The 19407-nt window shown below is 51.1% G+C and overlaps 1 protein-coding gene across 1 annotated transcript; it reads right to left on the reverse strand.

Annotated features, from left to right (window-relative positions):
- Positions 1 to 2923: 2923 nt before the first annotated feature.
- Positions 2924 to 11975, reverse strand: slco4a1 (solute carrier organic anion transporter family, member 4A1). The gene is made up of 13 exons (XM_053850207.1): positions 11660 to 11975; positions 8277 to 8341; positions 7255 to 8188; positions 6521 to 6611; positions 6235 to 6356; positions 5577 to 5688; positions 5250 to 5404; positions 4971 to 5181; positions 4750 to 4912; positions 4324 to 4499; positions 4193 to 4257; positions 3974 to 4122; positions 2924 to 3764 (listed from the first exon to the last, which is right to left on the reverse strand). The coding sequence occupies exons 3-13, from the start codon at positions 8048 to 8050 to the stop codon at positions 3594 to 3596; spliced, it is 2211 nt and encodes a 736-aa protein (XP_053706182.1). The 5' UTR covers positions 8051 to 8188; positions 8277 to 8341; positions 11660 to 11975; the 3' UTR covers positions 2924 to 3593.
- Positions 11976 to 19407: the final 7432 nt, after the last annotated feature.

The following is a 19407-nucleotide window of genomic DNA, read 5'->3' on the forward strand; positions in this document are numbered from 1 at the left end:
AGAGGAACCCAGTCAGGAGCTGTGCTCCTCAACATGAGCTGGAGAACTGAGTGGAACTCATGTCCTCTTGTAGTCTGGTGACTTCAGTCGCTGCTCCTCACTCTGCAGTTATGAGTTCCATTCCCTGCTGAATCATTTATTTAAAGCTTGCTCAGAGGAGGAGGAGAAACATGTTGTGTCACTGAGAAACAGAAAACACTGCCGAAACACTGACACCCATGTGTTCCTGTGGCTTGTGGGGGTACACGCCGCTACAAGCCACAGAGCATGTAACAGGTTCCAGGTTCAAGACCCCGGTGAGGCGGATGCTTGGTGACTTCAATTTTCTTGAGTAACTTGTTCAAATGAGGAGGATAAATAGAAGAAACGAAAAACTTCTTCTGTCTCCTGATAGCTCACTGGGATTGGCACCAGCCTCTGGTGTGAGGATGGTCGCTGGTTCAAGTCCCAGGTCTGTTGGATTGATAAGTAGTTTTTTCTTGTGTGACTTCAAATGAGGAGGATAAATAGAAGAAACGAAAATGTTCTTCTGTCTCTTCATAGCTCACTCGGATGGGCACCTGACTCTGTTGTGAGGATGGTCGCTGGTTCAAGTCCCAGTTCTGGTGCAATAATGAGAATTTTTTCTTGTGTGACTTCAAGCGAGAAGGATAAATAGAAGAAACGAAAAATTTCATGGGTCTGTGGGTAGCTCACCTGGATGAACACCTGCTTCAAGTGTGCGTATGGTTGCTGGTTCAAGTCCCGCTTCAGTCATGTCTGTTTTTATCATGATCATCTGAAAGTGAAAGACAAAAGTTCCCGGAGCACGTGTCTCAGTGTGAACGGCTGTGGTCGAGTGGTTAGAGCAACGGTCCCTGCTCTAGTGTGGAAACCTCGGTCGGTTGGTGTGTGAGTTCGAATCCCACTCGTCCACTAATGTGATGGCGGTCGGTCAGTTGGTCGGTGTAGCGTGAAGAGGCACAGTGAAGGAAGAGGCGGATTGAAGGAGGTGGGTGGAGAGAGAGATGGGTGGTGGAAGATTAGAGGAGGTTCTACAGTTTTTTTGCTGAAAATTGTTAAAAAAATGCATTAAAAAAAGGCTCTTTTTACTTTCTTTTTTTGTGCTCTGACCACACCCTCTCAGTCTTGGACCACGCCCACCTCTGTCTTGCTCTGACACCATCTTTCGTTCTCAAGCTCCGCCTCCACCATGTTCAGATACCATCTTTCGTTTGCAAGCTCCGCCTCCACCATGTTATTACACCATCTTTCATTTTGAGTCACCATCTTTCGGGTTTTCTGCTGTTTGACCGGGGACTTCACGCAACATGTTTAACACATCATTTCAAGTTTACGTTCCCTTTAGCGGAAGAGTGGGATTCGAACTCACGCACAACTGGACAACTAGAGCAGGGACTTTAGCTCTGACCACTCGACCACAGCCGTTCACATCATGACTTGACATCTGGCCACTTTTACGTGTCACATTCAGAGGCATTTGATAAAAAGACGTGAGCGAAGCAGGACTTGAACCTGTGACCTGTCGCATGCATTGCAAGCGAGTAACCCAGTAGGCCACAAGAACACACCTGTTGCAGCGTTTCTGAGCTCTTTTACATTTCACATTCACAACACAGGTAAAAAACAGAACTGTCTGATCGGGGAAGTGAACCAGGAACCTGCTGCACATAGAGGCAGGTGTTTATCCCAGTGAGCTATAGATTCACAGCACAGTAGATGTTCCTGCTCAGTTTTCTTTCTCTTTTCGTCAATAACTCAGTAAAAGTGTAAAGCAGGAGCAGAGGTGGGATTTGAAACCAGGCCTGCAGCTTCTCTTGCAGCAGCTCATCCAGCTGAGCTACTGGGAGGCAGTGAACACATGACTCAACATGTGGAATGAAAGTGGACTCAGGGAAGTGGACCAGACAAAGAGGACTTCTTCAGGTCAGCAACATTAAGATAAAGGGAGCGCAGCGGGACTTGAACCCATGTAACAAGAGGGAGCCCCGCTCCTTAAAAAAGAAAGACCACCGACTCTAACCACTCAACCAAGAAGGTTGGAGGCTGACAGAAGGGTGTGGGTTGTTTTAGCTTCAGCTGTCAGGTGTGATCGCAGCAGACATGGAAGATGACGAGTTAAAAGAGTTGGGCCTGCATGGACTTCAGGAGAGGAGACGCCACCATCATGTGCAGCGCCACCATGTGATCAGAAGTCTGCTCCGTTTGGAGTTGAGTCGCTCAAGTCGCTCTCACAGCGTGTTTTAGGCTTCTCCAGAGGAAAAGGTCAAGAAGAAATAAAGCGGCTCGGGCGGGACTTGAACCCACTAAAGAGAGAGCAGCAGACACGAGGGTGGAAGCTGTCTAGCTGCGTGAGCTACAAACACACTGGAGGACAGGCTGCTGGTGCAGGTGACACTGTGACTGCTGAAGTCGAGGTCCAAGTGAGACTGAACTGACGTCCCATCTCAGTGGGATCATCTCATGCTGTCCTCCTCAGAAGCTGCTCGTGGTGCTGATGTGGACTCAGGTGTGCACAAGCTCCTCCCACTGAGACACTGCTGCACCTCACCCCACAAGGCGGTTCAGCACGTGGACAGCGCCGCCAGGTGGTCACCATGATTATGACTTTTACCCCAAGAACCATGTCTCAAAAAAAGCGCCTCACAGACATACGCTGGCTCTCCGTGGTGATCTTTGAAATGTTGTGCGATGGCGCCACCTAGTGGATCCTGTTGGTAGCACAGTTTTGAGGTAAACAGGAATTCGGAGTTAAATATTTCGCTTTCGCGATTTTTGTAGCCCAGCATGTTCAGCGTCGGTGGTTTCCATGACGTCATCAACATTAGTCAGTAGAGTAAAAGTGAGACTGGATCAGTGTGTGGAAACATACAAGTAAAAACGAAAATATGGATAAGACTGAATAAATAAATGGATCACACGATTTTTTTTTTAATCCAAACTTTATTCACAGTATAAAAAAGACCAAGTGTTTTCATTGATTCGTGTCCGATACAATTCCTTTTGCTGCCTGTGATGTAACAGATATAAAACAAAGGCACTTGAATCGGGTCAGGGAGAAAATGTATACCTGTCCAGACCAGTTCAGTCTCCAGTCTGGGAAATTTGAGTGGCACAAAATGACTTTGTTTTTCCATAGTAATACTGTGAAAACACTTTCCTTCACATCACACCCAACAAAACACTGACTTGACTCCTGCTAATTCACCAACGATCGAGGAAAAGCGCTTCACTTGTCTCATGTTTTCCACTTGAACGTTCTGTTTCTCCATTTCAGTATGTTACAGCAGATGATTTCCACTGTTTAGAGAAGCACCAGTGACCTGTCACATCACATCCTCTTCAGTTACCGTACTAAAAAAAGATTTATGCTTTCAGTATTAAACAGTGTGCTGTTTCAGTCAAGAGCAGCTGTGAACTTTGGCGCAGCGCAGCACCACCAAGCTTTTGAGGCTCTGACTCCCTTGGCTGTGACTTAAAGGGCCTTTGACTCTCTCTGGGATGAAGTGCCCGGCAAGCAAAGGGTTAACCAGAGTCTGTGACGCCTTCAGGGCCCGGCAGTGATGGGGAGGAGGCGCTGACTGCTCAGGATGTCACTCAGCGTGCGGGTTGGCGATGACCATGCTGTCCAGGACCTCCTTCTCCGGAGGCTCTCCGGCGCCCCCGCCCTGCTCCACAGTGTGCTCTTTGCTGCTGGTCTCGGGTGAGTCAGGCGGGGGGTGGTACAACACGCTCGCCAGCAGGAAGAACACCAGGCCCAGAGCCTGAACACATCCAGAGGTTTGGAAAAAGGCATCGTTCAGATCAGGTCACATGACAGTGGCAGAGCCCAATAGATGGCGCTGTGGTACAATGACGACCCCTAGTGGTCACCGAGCAACATGCACGCAGCACTGAATTACAACGGTCGCCTCATTTCAAACTGAACAGCGCCACCTACTGAGCTCTGACGTCACAGTCGAGTGAGGCGCACCTTGTACAGGACTCCTACAGTGAGGAGGTAGCGGCTCATGGCGGAGTTGTGGTAGAGGTAGCAGGATCCCTGCTCCATGCACTGGTTCTGCCACAGCACGCAGGAGCGGTCGATCATGGAGCCGAAGGCTATGGGGCCCGGGATGCCGCCTGCGAGGAGGGAGCGGCTCAGTGGGAATTTCAACCGGCCTCTGCTGGGCCAACGGCGGCGAGAGCTCACCCAAGACTCGCACTACGATCCACTGGATGCCGAGGCCGAAGGATCTCTGGCTGTCGGGCACGCACCTGCGCAACAGAACCCAGTCAGTCAGCCGCCCGACTGGACAAGCTCCCACAGATAGAGTCCAGTACCTGAGGGTGGCCGTGAGCGCTGGGATGCTGCTCAGGAAGGTGAAGGAAATGATGACGAAGAAGAAGAAGAGGAAGTAGGGCATGTGGTGGCAGGTGCTGCCACACTTGCCGGCGCGAGCAGAAGCCGGGCCTCCCCAGGAGATGTTCCCCGCCACGCAGCTGCACCCGCTGTAGACCTTCAGGGGCACAGACAGAGGACAAGCGTGAGGAGGTCGGATGGTCCACAGCTGAGGCCCAGCAAGAGGAAGCTTCCTGCAGCCTGTGTCACAAGGTGAGATGCAGAAGAGCTGATGGGAACTAAGCTCATCTCAGAACACATGTGGGTCACTTCTGCTTTGGCTGGGGCGACACGTGTCATGACTCGGCCTGATCAGACGAATCTTTCAGTCCTCGCTCTGAAGAGAAGCCAGCACCAGGGTCCTGTACCTGCTTGCCTGTGGACGGGTCGGAGGAGTTGATGGCGGTGCAGCCGGCGTGGCAGGCAGAGTGGTACATGAGGCCGTCGTCGCCGCACACCGGGCTGTACTGCTCCCTGCTGCAGCGGCAGGCGGCGTTGCAGCCGGCCGTGAGGCCGCCCTGCGCTGCGGAGCTGTGGCCAGAGAGGACAGCTGTGAGCTGGGGAGGGCTCCCCGGGGAAGCCCACGCACCTGTTGACAGCGAGCTCGGTGGGGTAGGGCGCGGTCACCCCGGCCATGGGCACGTCAGGGCAGTGGATGAAGAAGATGAAGACGCTCAGCAGGCTCACCAGCATGCAGAGCATGCAGAAGCGGATGATGCCTTGACATCGCAGGTTCAGCCGCTTCACGATGTAGCCGCCGAGGAAGGTGCCGCCGCCCCCTGCTGGCACCACAATGATACCTGCCCAGCAGATTGAGCGGCGTTACAACAGGCCAGGACGAAGGAGGGCTCCGGCCCGAGACCCTCACCGAACCACATGGCTGCCTCGGAGGCGCTGAGGCTGAACTGGAACTCCAGAAACTTGGCTCCGAAGGTGGACATGCCGGCCAGCAGGGTGGCCTCCGTGGCCCCGGCCAGGCACAGGAACAGGAAGGTGGAGTTCTTCAGGAGCAGCAGCACGGACCTGCAGACACACAGGGCAACAGGCCTCTTCACCCGGCTGACTGGGAACCACCCGGTTTCACAACACAACCCGGATCACACTTATGGTGCGTTCAAGAAACCTCGCGAACTCGGAGGGTTTCGCCATGTTTCATTTGCAGCTCGAGCTCGAGGAAAGTCTGAAAAAAACCCACCTGGGCATGTCTTTGACAGTTTTGCCAAAATGGGGATCCGAGGCCACGATGTGGCTGCCATCTTTGATCTGGTGAGCTTCGGACACACGCATGGCCTTGTAGTGCTGGGAGCCTTGAGGGAGACACGAGACACGTCAGTGGAGGTGAGCAGCTCCTGCATCAGCATGGACATGTGAGGTGGAGGAGAGGGAGGTGGCGGGGGGAGGAGTCACACACGACCCTTGCGCCCGGCAGCTGAGACTGGAGTCTCCTCGTGAATCAGCTGAGAAGAAGGGCATGTGTGAGGACAGTGAGGCAGGGGTGAGGTGTCGGCCCAGCGGAGGAGTGGTTTTCACAAGTTCTTTCAGCAGTTTGTTGAGCAACACTGGACTGCTTTTACTTCATGCTCGCTCTCTGAACACTTCCACTTTTTGAAAAGCAACATAAAGTTTCCATTTATAACACGGCGAGTTACCGAAAACGATGTCCTCTTTCACCAAGTTGCTATTTCATGCTCCGCCCTCACAGCCGCTCCGAAATCTCTGTAGTAAGAAGTGACTCAGCACTTGAGTCCTGAATGAGGTGAGGCCACGCTTTCCAGCCGCAGGTGCTGCGGCGCCCCCACAGGCCGTCTCTGGCCTTTTAACTGCCACATCAGTGGGTCAGAGAGTGCTTTTACCTGGCAGCTGTCTTGGGAAACCCAGAATGGGGAACGACACCAGAGCAGTGGCTCCTCCCCCGAGCAGGAAGCCGATCCACCAAGCACCGACCCACAGAGGGTTCTCTGGAGTCATCTCTGTCCTGTGGGGACAACAAAGAAGGTCACCATCATCCAGTCAGAATCATCTTTAACCATCTCAGTTAGAAATTGACTCCTGGAGTCCCAGAAACAGCAAAAACATTTGATTTCACATCATATTTCTTTATGAGCAACTATATAGTTTCTCTTTTAGTACAACACTCACGGCGCGGTGATGTTGGTGTATATGTTGAGGAAGTATCCACCCAACAGGTAGCCGGCAGCTGGACCCAGAATCGCAGCAGTGTAGAAAATACCTAGAAGAAGAGAGAGAGATAAGAGGAGCAGCGAGTCCCAGGGTGTGTCAGCCAGCAGCCGGGCACTTCCCTCCTCTGAACTCCTTTTCCTGGCTCCCAACTTAAAAGGCCTGCATTGTTTTAGGAGTAGCAGCTTTGATAGAAAGACAGAGGATCTGGACCTGCAGCCTAAGGCTTTCGCTGCTGGATTTCAGTCTGAACTTGTGAACTACAAGTCATTTGCAAGTGACAATGAGAGAGATTGAAAAACAGCTCTTTCGTGTTTGACTTTGGTGCCGCAGACCTTCCCTGGAGCCTGTTGACTCCAAGCTCTTTATCATCAGGTACTCTGCGTGACTTTTTCAACCATCTGGATCACTCCAGGGACGGAGGACCTCTGAGGTCAGGGGGCATGAGCCACCCGATTGACCCCTCAATTTACCCTGCAAGACAACTGAGCCGCAATGTTGCTTTGAGAGTTGAGACACCCAAAAATACAAGGTCAAGATGAGCAGTCACAAACATTTAATGACCCCATCAAACAGGTGGGACACCCCTACATGTATGAACAGGAGCCCACAGAAGGGGAGCGGACCAAGGAAGCAAGCCAAAACATAACCTGATCTGGATCACTGTGTGTGCAGTCAAGAGTCAGCGGCCTCACCGATGTAAACTGGTGCGTAACTGGACTTGACGTTCTCGTCCAGATACGTGACTCCCAGGGTGTAGAGGGGTGTGGCCCCCATGCCGTGCAGGAACTGGCCCAACATGAAGACCAGGCGGTAGCTGGAGAGCGCTCGGTCGTCGCCTTTGCAGCGGCTAACGTGGCTCCCCGAGCACAGGCCGGTGGGCTCCGACAGGTTGACGTGGTAGGGAGGCGCGGTGAAGTGAGGCAGGGCGAAGACCAGAGACCCGGCCGCCATGATCACCAGGCCCCAGCCCAGCCAGCGAGGCTTGTGCCCCGTGCCCCCGAAGTAGCTGACAAAAGCCAGGCAGATACAGGCGGCGATGTCGTACGAGCTGGCGATGAGTCCCGCCTCGTAGCTGGGGAGGTCGAAGCGTTTCTCGATGGAGGTCACCACGGTGTTGATGAACCCGTTTATGATCATCCCCTGGAGGAATGACGCCACGCAGAGGAACACCAGAGCCCAAATGGGGTGGTTGAAAACTTGGATGCATTTGGGTTTGAAAGCGCCCCAACCGCACAGCTCAACGGGGTCAGAGGTCACCAGCTGCTCACTCTGGGAACCTGCGGCCGCCGGGCGTCCCGGAGACGGGTCCCCGCCCGGAGTCTCCGGGCTCGGCGGGCTTTTTGTACCTGATCCAGTGGGGCTGCTGGTCTGAGAGTCCACATCACTGGGGGTGTCCTGAGAGTGACCTCGGCTGAATGTGCAGTCCTGCAGGTCCAGGAGCTCTTGCTTGGAGCTGAAAGAACCATCTGAATTCAGTAAGCCGGGCATCCCCCACTGTGGGGACGGAAGGGACGGTGTGGGGTGAGAAACACTTGTGAGGTCTCAGAGGTGTGGAAGCTTCTGCTCATCCAGCCTGAGCGGGTCCCTCCACGACGGAGCTCTTCACTCAGGTGAAACACCAGCGTCCTGGGCAGAATGAGGAGCAACAGAGAGGAAAAAAATGAAGAGAGACGGCAGAGTTGTTGAGTGATAGAGCTTCAATATGGACACAAACCTGCTGTCGGAGAGTGAGAGGAGGAGAAGAGCAAGCTGGACGACGAGGACGGCAGTGTCTCGGCTCTTCCCGGAAAAAAAAAAATCATCATTTTGAGCAACGGAGAACAGATGATCCTTCAGTTGTAAGTCAGAAGGAGGCGGACCATTGCAGACTCCATCAGTTAAACGGCTGCTATCATGAGTGTGTCAGCATGTTCATCCATTCAGGAGTCGCCAAAGTCACGTGACACATGAGTCACTTTGGATTAGCATGGTTTGTTCGGGCTTCAACTGAATGTGACTGTGAATTGTCATTCTGATCAGTTGAGACTGGAACAGAGCCACAGGCCGCCATTTTTGTAGTCCTTATCCCTCTCTCAGTGTAAAACTGCAGCCATTGGTCAACTTCAACTGAAGGTGACTTCTAAACACAAACATGTAAAAGTTTCATTTTGATGTGAGGATTCTTAGTATGTTTAATTCCTGAAGAAAAATGCCCACTTGGGCTCCTATATCAAGTTCAGAAGCAAACGTAGCCGCCACCTTCGTGCCCTCGTGAGATTTATAAGACTCATTTGCGCTGGTAAATGAAACAAGCACGACCAGTCCGACAGGCAGAAGAGTGACTTAATGTGAAAACCCAGAAGACATGAGACACCTCAAACAACGATTATGCAAATGGACAAATATCTGTGACAAACAAAACTGTCTGAATTTCCACACCATCAGAAGTATGGACTAAAGAAAGGTTTGCAGCTCAAGTGAAACAAACACCAGTCGCGCCCCTCCAGCAGGGAGCTGAGCAGGCCGTCTCAATAGGCCGACCAAGCCGATGCTCACGACTTCGGTTACTGACTTGCCTCACAAATGGAGGTTAAACACACTTAATGTACACAGTGTAATAACAATCTACATCATCAATGCAAATGACACCCTGAATTTTGGCAGCTCCGACCGAGTGTGACCAAACAGCCAGCGGCACCGACGCAAACACGCAAGCAGCCACCAGGCTGAGACATCAGCATGATTCAAATGAGCAAACAGACCAGAGCGTCCTACCTCCTTCGCTCCCTGCGCAGGTTTGCTGAGGCGGGTGGACACACAGATAACTGGGACAGCGCCGCGCTAAGCCCGCCTCCTAAAGCTTCTTACAGCAAAGTGCTGAGCACCGCGCTGGTGAACATCTGAGGAGTTTCTCAGCAGAGGAACTGAGGACGTCACCGAGAAAATGAGTGAAACCTCAACTCAGCAAAGATTGCTCTGACGCCTATATTGTCTTTCCAAAAGCATTGGTGAGTCAAAACCTGCAGACACATGATACGGGTTTCTTTTCTCTCAAGTGAAAGTGAGTGAAGCTGATAGGACTGAGCTCATCAGGCCATGATCAGAGACACGGCGCAGGTTCCTCCCCTTCCTCCCACTCTTCACCTTCCTATGACTCAGAAGACCAACCGAACGGCAAGGTTCCCACCATTTTCCCCTCTCATCTCCCCCCGCCCACCTTTTCATTTGTACTTTCAAAGAGCCGTCGCAGCACGGAGTTTTAATACCTCGCCTGCCGACACAAACATTTTTTGTTTGCTTCTTTCCTGTCACCTGATAAACAAAAGGCCTCTGAAGTAGAAAAGTCTTTTCCCAAAAAACATTTCCCAGGAAAAATAAACAGGAGTTAAAAAAAGAGCATGGTAGTAAAGTCATGAATGAATATTTGCTGAAAATAACCAAGACGGAAACGAGCTCAGCGCCAACCAACGTGTACAGCACGTGTAGCACCTGACACTTGGACACATCGACCTTGTGACATCATCCACCTTCACACTGGAACTAGAACACAGAGAGAAGAAACACGGGGCAAACTAGCAAGAATCAGCTCAGAGATGACAAAGCTGCTTTATAAAAGCTGCAATTCCTATTCACATGAAAAGCGAGAAGAGGAAGCTCACAGGCAGCGCGGGTGAAGCAACCGCCCCGCCCCACGGTGACCCAACAGAGCCAGCAGGCCACCTCAGCTCACCTCCACATCTCTGTGAAGAAACGTTTCAACATTGCAGAGGCACTGAGAATTGCTTTGCCAAGTAGAGCTAGTGAGGGAAGAAGAAGTGTGTGGAAATGTTTGTGAAGCATCATGCCGTCTAATCTGATCAAAGGACGTTTTGCTCCGGCGATATCACCGGCAGATGCTGACGTCACCTGCTGACCTGTTACTGCTGGAGCGTTGGTCGACCGGACTTATCACTTCACGAGGTGTTATCAGTAACAACACGTCCATGAGGCCATGCTTCAGAACAGAACAGACCGGGAGCAAATATGATTGAAACTATTTTATAAAGGATTTTCACGTCACGATCTGGAGAGGAACCCAGGTGCGCGGCGGCCATGTTGGACACTAGTAAACAGAAACGTAGCACACCACAGAAAAACACAATGTTAGTCATGTTTTCATGTCTTTAAGAATGTGTACGTTCATTGAAAATGTGAAATATTCCTTAAACATTTTAATATAGGATGAGAGAACAGAGTGGTGGATAATAAGGAAAAAGTTTAAAAGTTGAAGTTAAAAGTTCCTTAAATAAATCTGTGTTCTGATTAAAGCAGTTTGTCCTCACCTTCACAACAATGTAACAAAAGCGACTGCACATAAACAGCCATTTATGAATACAGTCACATACATATTTACATGTGTATTCGGATCTTGGTTGGGCAGTGCTTCAACCCAAAACACCGATGATGCGATGTGCTTTGTTTATCCACCGAGTGCCTCCAAAATGGCGACTTCCGACGCCGAGTGGAGCCCCTCGATCAATTGTGAAAAACAAAGTTGGAGATGATGTGCACGTCTTCAAACAGTCCATCAAAAACACCACGGGTCAAACGCGTGTGAATGGCGAGCACGGAGCACCGCGGCGTTTCATTGAATTCCGAGTTGGAAGCGTCGCTTACCTGGACAGAGCACGAGCTCGACTCGGTAGTGAGACGTTCGCGGACTTGTGTTGCTGTGATTCAGCACCGGTGCGAGCAGGCGACGCGTTCAGGAGAGACACGAGCACATTTCCTGCCAATAACGCCAGGAAACCAGAGCACCAGCAGCAGGTGGGGAAGCTAACAGGCGGTCGGAGGTGTCCTCGGCCGCCCTCACCTGGAGGAGACGGCGTCTCTGCAGGGGGATCCCCGCTGAACACGTCGCCTTCCTCCTGACATGTCGCATCGCAGCGGTTGCGTAGGAACAAAGCGGCGGAGCGGGGAAGTACACGCGAGCCCCGGGTACAAACAGGACGCACGAGTCCCACACACTGGGCGCGAGACAGACAAAAGCAGCGCGCGTGTGCGGAGGGACGCTCGCGTCTCCCTCCGCAGACGATGTTGGCTGCTGATGCTGCGCCGCGCAGCGACTGAGCTCCTCACCTTCCGCCGCGGGGCTGTTTCCCCTCGGTGGACTCCAAACCTTCCGGTCCGCCGAGTGGCACCAGAGAAGGATGCGCGTCTGACGATCATCAGCGCGCGGGTGTCATGGGGGACGCGGCTGCGCCGTGCGCGGGTGGGAGGGCGATTCTTACCACAGGACGAGTCCGCGGCAGAAGCGGCCGCAGGACCAGGAAACCAAAAGAATTTCTGATCCAGATGGTCTGATCCAGTTACCGTATTGTATGACACTTTACAAGGAATGAAAGTACTACTACTGATCATGATAACAGTCTTTATGCCGATATAAATCAAAGCTACTGCAGATACCCGTCTGTGTGAATAAAGCTTACTATTTTTGCGCGTGCCTTTATTCTTCATGAAGCAGTGTGTCTGTTGAGAGTGTCCACTAGATGGCAGTGTCTGCTTTTTTAAAACCTTGGTCGCCTCCATCACGTGTTAAAACACCAGCGCCACCTAGTGAGCGCTGAAGAGCAGCGCATGTCGCCAATGTCTGCATTTAAATTATTTCTTCAAATATCACCGGCAATATCGGAACAAAACTTGCACATTCGAAACTTGTATTTATAAAACTTGCTTTTAGATCATTATTGACGCAACGCCTGAAGTCTGAGTTTCACTTCAACAACGTGCCCGCGGGGTATTGATGTTTCTGAGGAGTCATGTCCAGAGGACGGCGCTATTACAATGTACACCACTAGAGGTCGCCCCTGTATAGGATTTGTTCTAAAGCTATTTCCATTCATCGCCTACAAGTATCAGAAACTCTATGTACAATGATGACTCTATTTAACGGGAACAGAGAGGTAAATAACAAATAAAAAGTTCAGTACAGTTCCAGACTTGCAGTGTGATCATAATCGAATTCAGCTGTGAGATGAATATAAAAGGTAACTGCTCGCTGCAGTGTGCAACATTAAAATGCTCAGCGGTCACTCAGTGGAATAGATATTGGAAATATGCACGGTTTCTGTGCTGTAATGCAGGATGGATATTTTACAGGCTTTACACTCAGACATCAGCTGTTCTCTCACCCTCTTTGAGTCATTCATTTAGGACATTTTGTTTTGAGTCAGATGTGAAAACTTGACACTCTTAAACAACGTTGGAAAAAAATTGTAAAAGTTTGACACTATCTGAAATATTAAAATTTTGTGTATTAAACAGCTGCAATAAACAGACAAATACAAATGATACATTTGTGTTTATAAGAAAACGGTTCTCAACAATGCCAGTATGAAAGTCAACCAAAACAGAGAAAGTGAACCACCACATCCTGAGATTGGTGTCAAGCCGTCCTGCTGCCCCCAAAACCCTTTCCCACTGCTGTATATGATCGGATTTATCCCCTTGACATTTGAGCCAACATCAACATGAGGTTGAGGGAAAGTTAAACCTGTTTCGAAAATGGTCCACAGCTACTAAAGGTCAGTGCTACGTCTTCCCTTTAAAGCCAACACTCGCACGTTCATCAACCAGATATACTTCACTGTTTATACGATATTATCGTGACATTTCTGTCTGACTTGCAGCTTCTGAGGAGGCAATGACTTGGACTCTTTCTGGTTAGACTCCTCCTTCATGTGTGTTGCTGAGGTCAGTGGTGCGTGCTGCAGGGTGACCAACAAAAGACGACCAAGGTGACAGCAAGCGCAGGCTCCCATGAAGCTCTCCTTCATTGTGCACTTGGCTCATTGTTCCTCACGCTGGTCCTGAAGCGCCGCCTGGTCCGGCGTGATTAATACTCAACCTGGAGCTATCTGCGGTCGGGGCTGTGAGGAGCGGCCTCACTTTTGTGATCCGGCTCGCCGTCTTCATTAATCACAGTGTCTGGTGAGCATTCATCGCCAGCTTTATTATGATATTGCGATTATTCCAGGAGCAGGAGCGCGTGTGTGCTGAGCTGGCCCGGGCGCCGTGCGAGGGCTGGACCCGCGCAGGAATCAATGCTGCAGGAATAGCTGCCCTCAGCAGAGCGGCTCTTCCAGTCTTCATCTGCAGAATTAATGAGAGGTGTTTCCACGCCTGCATGGACCTGACGAAGAGTTCAATCTTCGGAGCGTGAAGGGGAGACATTGTTCATAATCCGAGTAACACCTCAGCATAATGTCCCGGAGAGGAGGGTTTTCCTGGAGACGCCACAAGAAGTTGTGAAGCCTCAGGAAACCTCAGCAATCCTTCAGGACACCAGCGACTTGGAGCACAGGTGCAAGAGGGGACGAACGTCCAACCCCAAACACCCAAAAACATCTCAGCTCCAGCCTCTTTTACAAAAGAAAGTCAACTGAGCTGCGACTGATCTTCAGGAATTTTCAGACCCAAATTATAAAATACATCATAATACACAACTGCGTAACAAAAATGCATTAACACAAATGTGCATTCAGGAAATATATACATTAAAATATAATCTCAGTAAACTGACAGGTCACTTCATATGCAGTGTTCACCACCTTTGTGTGAGGACCACTCTGCTTCACTTCTACACAGCACATTACTCCGTAAAGTACTCAGTACTGTGTGAAGCCACCACACTGCTACAGCACGTGGAGGAGGTAGCAACCAGAAAGGACCTCTGACAGCTGAAGCTCCTCTCATCCAGACAGTGGCTGGAGCCTCAGGGAGCTGCTTCAGATCATTGTTAAAGGTGACGCTACTTTAAAGTCTAAAAGTCTAAGTAAATAAGTAACGCAAGTGAGAGCACACGGAATTAAAACTCCGCAGGTCACTGACAGCACTGACCGCAGGATGGGACTGACACTTACTTTAAAAACACAGGTGCCACGGGAAGCTCCGGTCCGATGAGCCAAACATATCAGTTCATCAATTATGTGTTTTTTTTTAAACTATTGTGAGCCGTTTGTCAGGCAGGAGGCGCTGCAGAGACAAACACCGCGGGCCACACGACCGTAATCTGGCCCCCAGTTGACCTCCACACCAGCGCCCCTCCGCAGATCCCCACTGACTCGCTCTTGTTCTTTGTAATTAAAAAGCTATTACTTTGAGTGGTCGGGATGCGGCGCTTGTGCGGTGTCAACCTGAGGCGACTCATCTGCCGTGTGCATTGATCTGAGCCTGACAGTCGCACCACCACCGAGCTGCACCTTGAACAGCGAGTCGCAGAGGTTCAGCTTTTGTTGCTCCCGGACAGAACAAATGAAGCACTTCTGTTGCCCTGCTCTCTGGTTCTGGGAGCCTCCTTATTGGCAGCGCAGAAGAAAAGACGCTTCACAGAAGGCTAGGAGTTTAAATTCCCCACAATTCAGTGGGTGGACCCCCCAAACCTGCGTTTGTCTGTGGCCTGTCCACTTTATTCTGGTTCTAATTCTGCAAGTCTGGTGCAGCTGCTCACTCAGAGAACAGTGGTTTGGATCTGTTTCTTCACCCGTAGCACGCCGCAGCTTCTGCTCCCTCCACTGCAGCGCAGTAGTTAAGGACCACGATATCTTTATTTACCGAGCTAATTGTCCCGCTGATGGCAGCGCGGACCGCTCACTCAAGTGCAGCGCGAGACAGCAGGGACGCGGCCAAGAGCGGCGCTGTAATGGAGGCCTCCTGGAGGGCGAAGGAGAGAGAACGCCGGGGACGTTTGCTCATCACATTAAGGGGAGAGGGAAATAGAAGTGAGGGCAGATGATGATTTGGATGCAGCTAATTGTGACCATTAGAAAACGTTATCTGAGGACAGAAGGGCTTGTCAGCGAGAGGCGGCCATCTTGGGAACTTTGTCTCCTTAAAAATAGAGTAGCGCTTGCTTCAAGAAGAGTTGGACACAAGGTCAAGCAAAGAGTGGCCAAAAGTGTGTTTCATGTTCAAGTTAGACACAAACAATGGCGTGTTCAGCAGGAGTATAGTTGAGCTGTGACTCTCCAGCAAACCGATCCGAGCGCCGTGAAATATAAAGCATGAAGAGGGAAGAACAACCAGCAGGCTGCACACAGAACCAAGACCAACCCTGAGAAAAGGTGATGAACTGCACCAGACCATGACACTGCTCACTCACCTGCAGGCTCAGCGCATCTATCAAGCTAGGTGGACCTGCAGAGGCCCTGACAGAGACCTTAGCAGCCCGTGGGGCCCCGGAGTGAAATTCCCTCAGCAGCGTTACCAGGTGCCAATTGAACAAAGTGCTTCCATATTGAAAAAAAAGACGACAAAACAAACGATTCGACAACAAAAAACGAGTCCCAGTCAGGAGCTTAAACCCACCTTCACCTAGAAGACTGAGTGTGAGAACCTTTGACATGATCTCTCAGGATTTCCTCCTGGAAACAGGCTTGAAGAGCATTTTGCTAACTGCCACACGTTTCCCGCCCTCTCACTCAGGAGCAGGTGCTAGCGCTGCACCTGCGAGCGCTGCCTTGTGGCGCCCTCTGCTGAAGGCGGATGCTTCCCTTCGGCGGAGTGTCAGACCCACTGACATCCACTCTGGGCTTCCACACACACGCACAGCAGAGTGTGTGACGGGGCTGTCTGCTCTCTCCTGTCGCCTCATTTGTTTCCACATCAGACTGCTCTCAGAGGAGGCCTCGCTTCTGCCCTTGTCAGCAAACATCAGCTGCTTCTTGCTTCTCCCTTCACTTCCCCTCCATGTCTCCTGCTGCCGTGCCTTCATCCCCTCTCCCAGCCTCAGCTTCCTCTCCCATCCCTCCGACCTCGCTCTCTTTCCTCCAAGATGGCTGATATCTTTGTCTCAATCATCCTGTCTCCCCTGCTCTGCTGACGGCATCCATCTCTCAGAGCTGGGTGGATGGAAGGGAAGTGATATCACAGCTGAAGGGACTGCATTTGTGCTGCTCAACCTCAGCGCATCACGGGCTGTGGAGGAGCGGAGCTCAGCAGAATCTCTGCAGGCTTGATGAGGGACGTGGTGAGGAGAAGCAGCCAGATGCTCGTGTCCAAAACAGACCTCACTGGATCGGCTTTTATTGACCATCATTCCCGGGATGAAAACTGACCTGATGTACCAGACATTTGACTCAGGACTCCACTGCGCTCAACCTTGCTACAAATGGAAAGAAATATCTGAATAGAAAAGCATGTCACTTCCGCCGCCTCCTGGCCAGGTTTCTGCATCAGTGCTCACGTGGTCAGCGACTCGGTGTCCAGCGCCCCAGCGATGGGTCACGTCTCACCTGCGTGCGGGTGTGCGGTGGCGACAGCTGCGGGACACGAACAGCTTCAGCCTCACGCACCATCATGCACGAGCGCTCCCACACTGCTCTCCCTGCTCCAGCTACCCACGGCTGGTGCTGCATGTTCTGGCCTCCCTGGACTCTCCTGCCCCCCCATTACCATTCATCATCATTGTAGTTAAAGTTGATTTATCGTCTTTTCTGGCTGCTCTGTCTCGACAAGGAGACAAATGTTGTCTCAACTTTCCCATGTGTTGCCAGTGAAACTCTGGCTGTGAACGTTCCTGCCTGCTGCTCCTCTGCTCGGCGGGGGACTATTTTGCCTGACTGTTTGGGATTTGCCGAGGGAAGTGTGGACCTCATCACTCCGGCTTCTACCCCTGTGAGCCACCCACCAGTCCCTCTGTCTCTCCCAGCACGGTTCTGGGTCAGCAGCCAGAGACCCAGCAGTCAGACACAGCCAGCGCCCAACTCTCAGACGCCTCTATAAATATCACAATTTATCCATAAAATGATTATAAGTACACCTGTGCATAACAATGTATCCTTGTTAACATTAAACAAATGAAAAAAAGAGAGAAATATAGAGCAACTTTCAATAAAGGATAACTTTATTAACATTGTTTTTGTCTGTAACAGAAAAGTCTCTGCTTCTGGGGTGATGACCCTGGAGGTCACGGTCTGGCTATAGTCAGATTGGGGAGTCGGTTGCACCTGACGTCCAACCCAGCGACTGTAACCATGGTGACCCCCTCCATGATGGGATGCAGGAGAGCTGCTCTGTACTCCGGGTCAGATCAGATGGTCTCATTGGCATGTGCGCATTGCAGAGGTGAAGCGTGACCACGGCGCTTCCCAAAACCCTGCCAGGAACCGTGCACCTCATCCAGGGGAGACTCCTCATGCGACACCTGGGTCTTCACAATCTCAAGACAACTTCAGTCTCGGAGCAAAATCTTCTTTTCCATCGTGATCACTGACATTTGAGTCGACGCTACCGGAGCATCGTGTCATTGTGGCAGCGAAGTGATCTTCCTGTCGCCACGGCGATAAGCGTGACCACGACACCCCGCAGCAGCAGGACTGCACCACCTTCAGGGGCTAACCGAGGTTAATGTGAAGAGGTGGTGAGTAAAAACACATGAACTGGAACAAGCCGCATCAGTGTGGCAGCGAGTCAAACTCTGGAGATAATTACACGTCTTGTTTTCCAACTGTCTGTAATCTCACACCATGTTTCAGATACATCAGCACCTGGAGGAACGCTCATGATGGGACAGTTCCACCAGCCAGAACACTGGGCCTCCACTTAGACACGAGGGTGGTTTGCAGTGACAGCTCTGGAACAGCAGGAAGAGAGGAGAGAAGGTCTGGGTCCCAGATCTACATCCAAGTATCAATGAACTGAAGAAGAGAGTCGGACATCAGTTGCCTTGACAACCAAGCAAGGTGTCGCCAAACTTTATTTCATTTTTCAATTTCATTTCTTTCTGACAAATCTCATAGAACAGCAAAATAAATACAGTTTTGTGACACACCGCACATTAACTCTGCGACACACTTCCTTTCAAGCTTCGGCTTTTTCCTCCTGAAGCAGGTTCCCCGCTCTGGGACGATCGACAGCGTGCATTCACCGCCTGTGGTGTGGGCAGAAGCAGCTGTGCGTGGATGGTGAAGTCAGGACAGCCACCGTCTCGCCCTCGCCAGGACATTATTGTTCATTCTTCCCATGAGATGATCATAAATTTCGTGTTCCAATAACCTGGTCTGAACTTCAGTTTGCCTTTAACCGTTTCCAGACTCAGGTTTATGACGTAATAAACGGAAAGAATCAACCATAGAAGGAGACCATCCATCTCAGCTATTTGAACTGAGCAGTTGAGACGCCGTGAATCTGCATGTTGCTCTCACGCAGCTGCAGCGCCCAAATGAAAAATGGCTGCCTGCAGTAAGTTGAGGTGTTCTAAGAAAGCCCTCCCTGCTGATGCGTTCAGGGGCTTATTTACGCGGTACGTTTGTGATGGATTGCTCCGTCTCCGCTTCCCCGCTCTGGTTCCTGCAACACGGCTCAGGTGTAGAGCCACTGACTCTCCAATAATCCTGCACGTTTCACGCTTGTAAAACACACCTCCCTGAATCAAAGCGCTGCAGCGTTCCTGTGTTTGGAGCCGCATCGCCTCTCTGGCGTGGCATTTGCTGTGATGACTCACTTGCTCGTCCCTCTCAGGACATGGAGACGGCTTCTCTGCCTGCCTCCACCACTCACCTGGTGCCACAGCGCCGCCGCTCTCCGGGACAGGAGTGATCAATGCACAGCTACAGCTGGTTGAAGGGGACCAAATCCATTCAACAGTTGATTTGGTTCCATTTTACCAGCTTTAGCAAAGCATTTAAGAGGCAGGGCCGGAGCCGGAGCGAGAGCCGTCCTGAGGAGACCTGGGGAGACAAAAACCACAGGTGTGGTGAGGACACCCGACACATGTGGGAGGAGCATCAGCATCACTTTCCCTCAGATCACACCTCAGTTATGTTCTTCCTCTAAGTCACTTTACACATTCTTCAGTGCTTTTTTTTCATCCTTTTTTTGGTCAAAGA

This window comes from Synchiropus splendidus, chromosome 18 (assembly GCF_027744825.2).
Source record: "Synchiropus splendidus isolate RoL2022-P1 chromosome 18, RoL_Sspl_1.0, whole genome shotgun sequence".
In the NCBI taxonomy this organism is placed as follows: Eukaryota; Metazoa; Chordata; class Actinopteri; order Syngnathiformes; family Callionymidae; genus Synchiropus; species Synchiropus splendidus.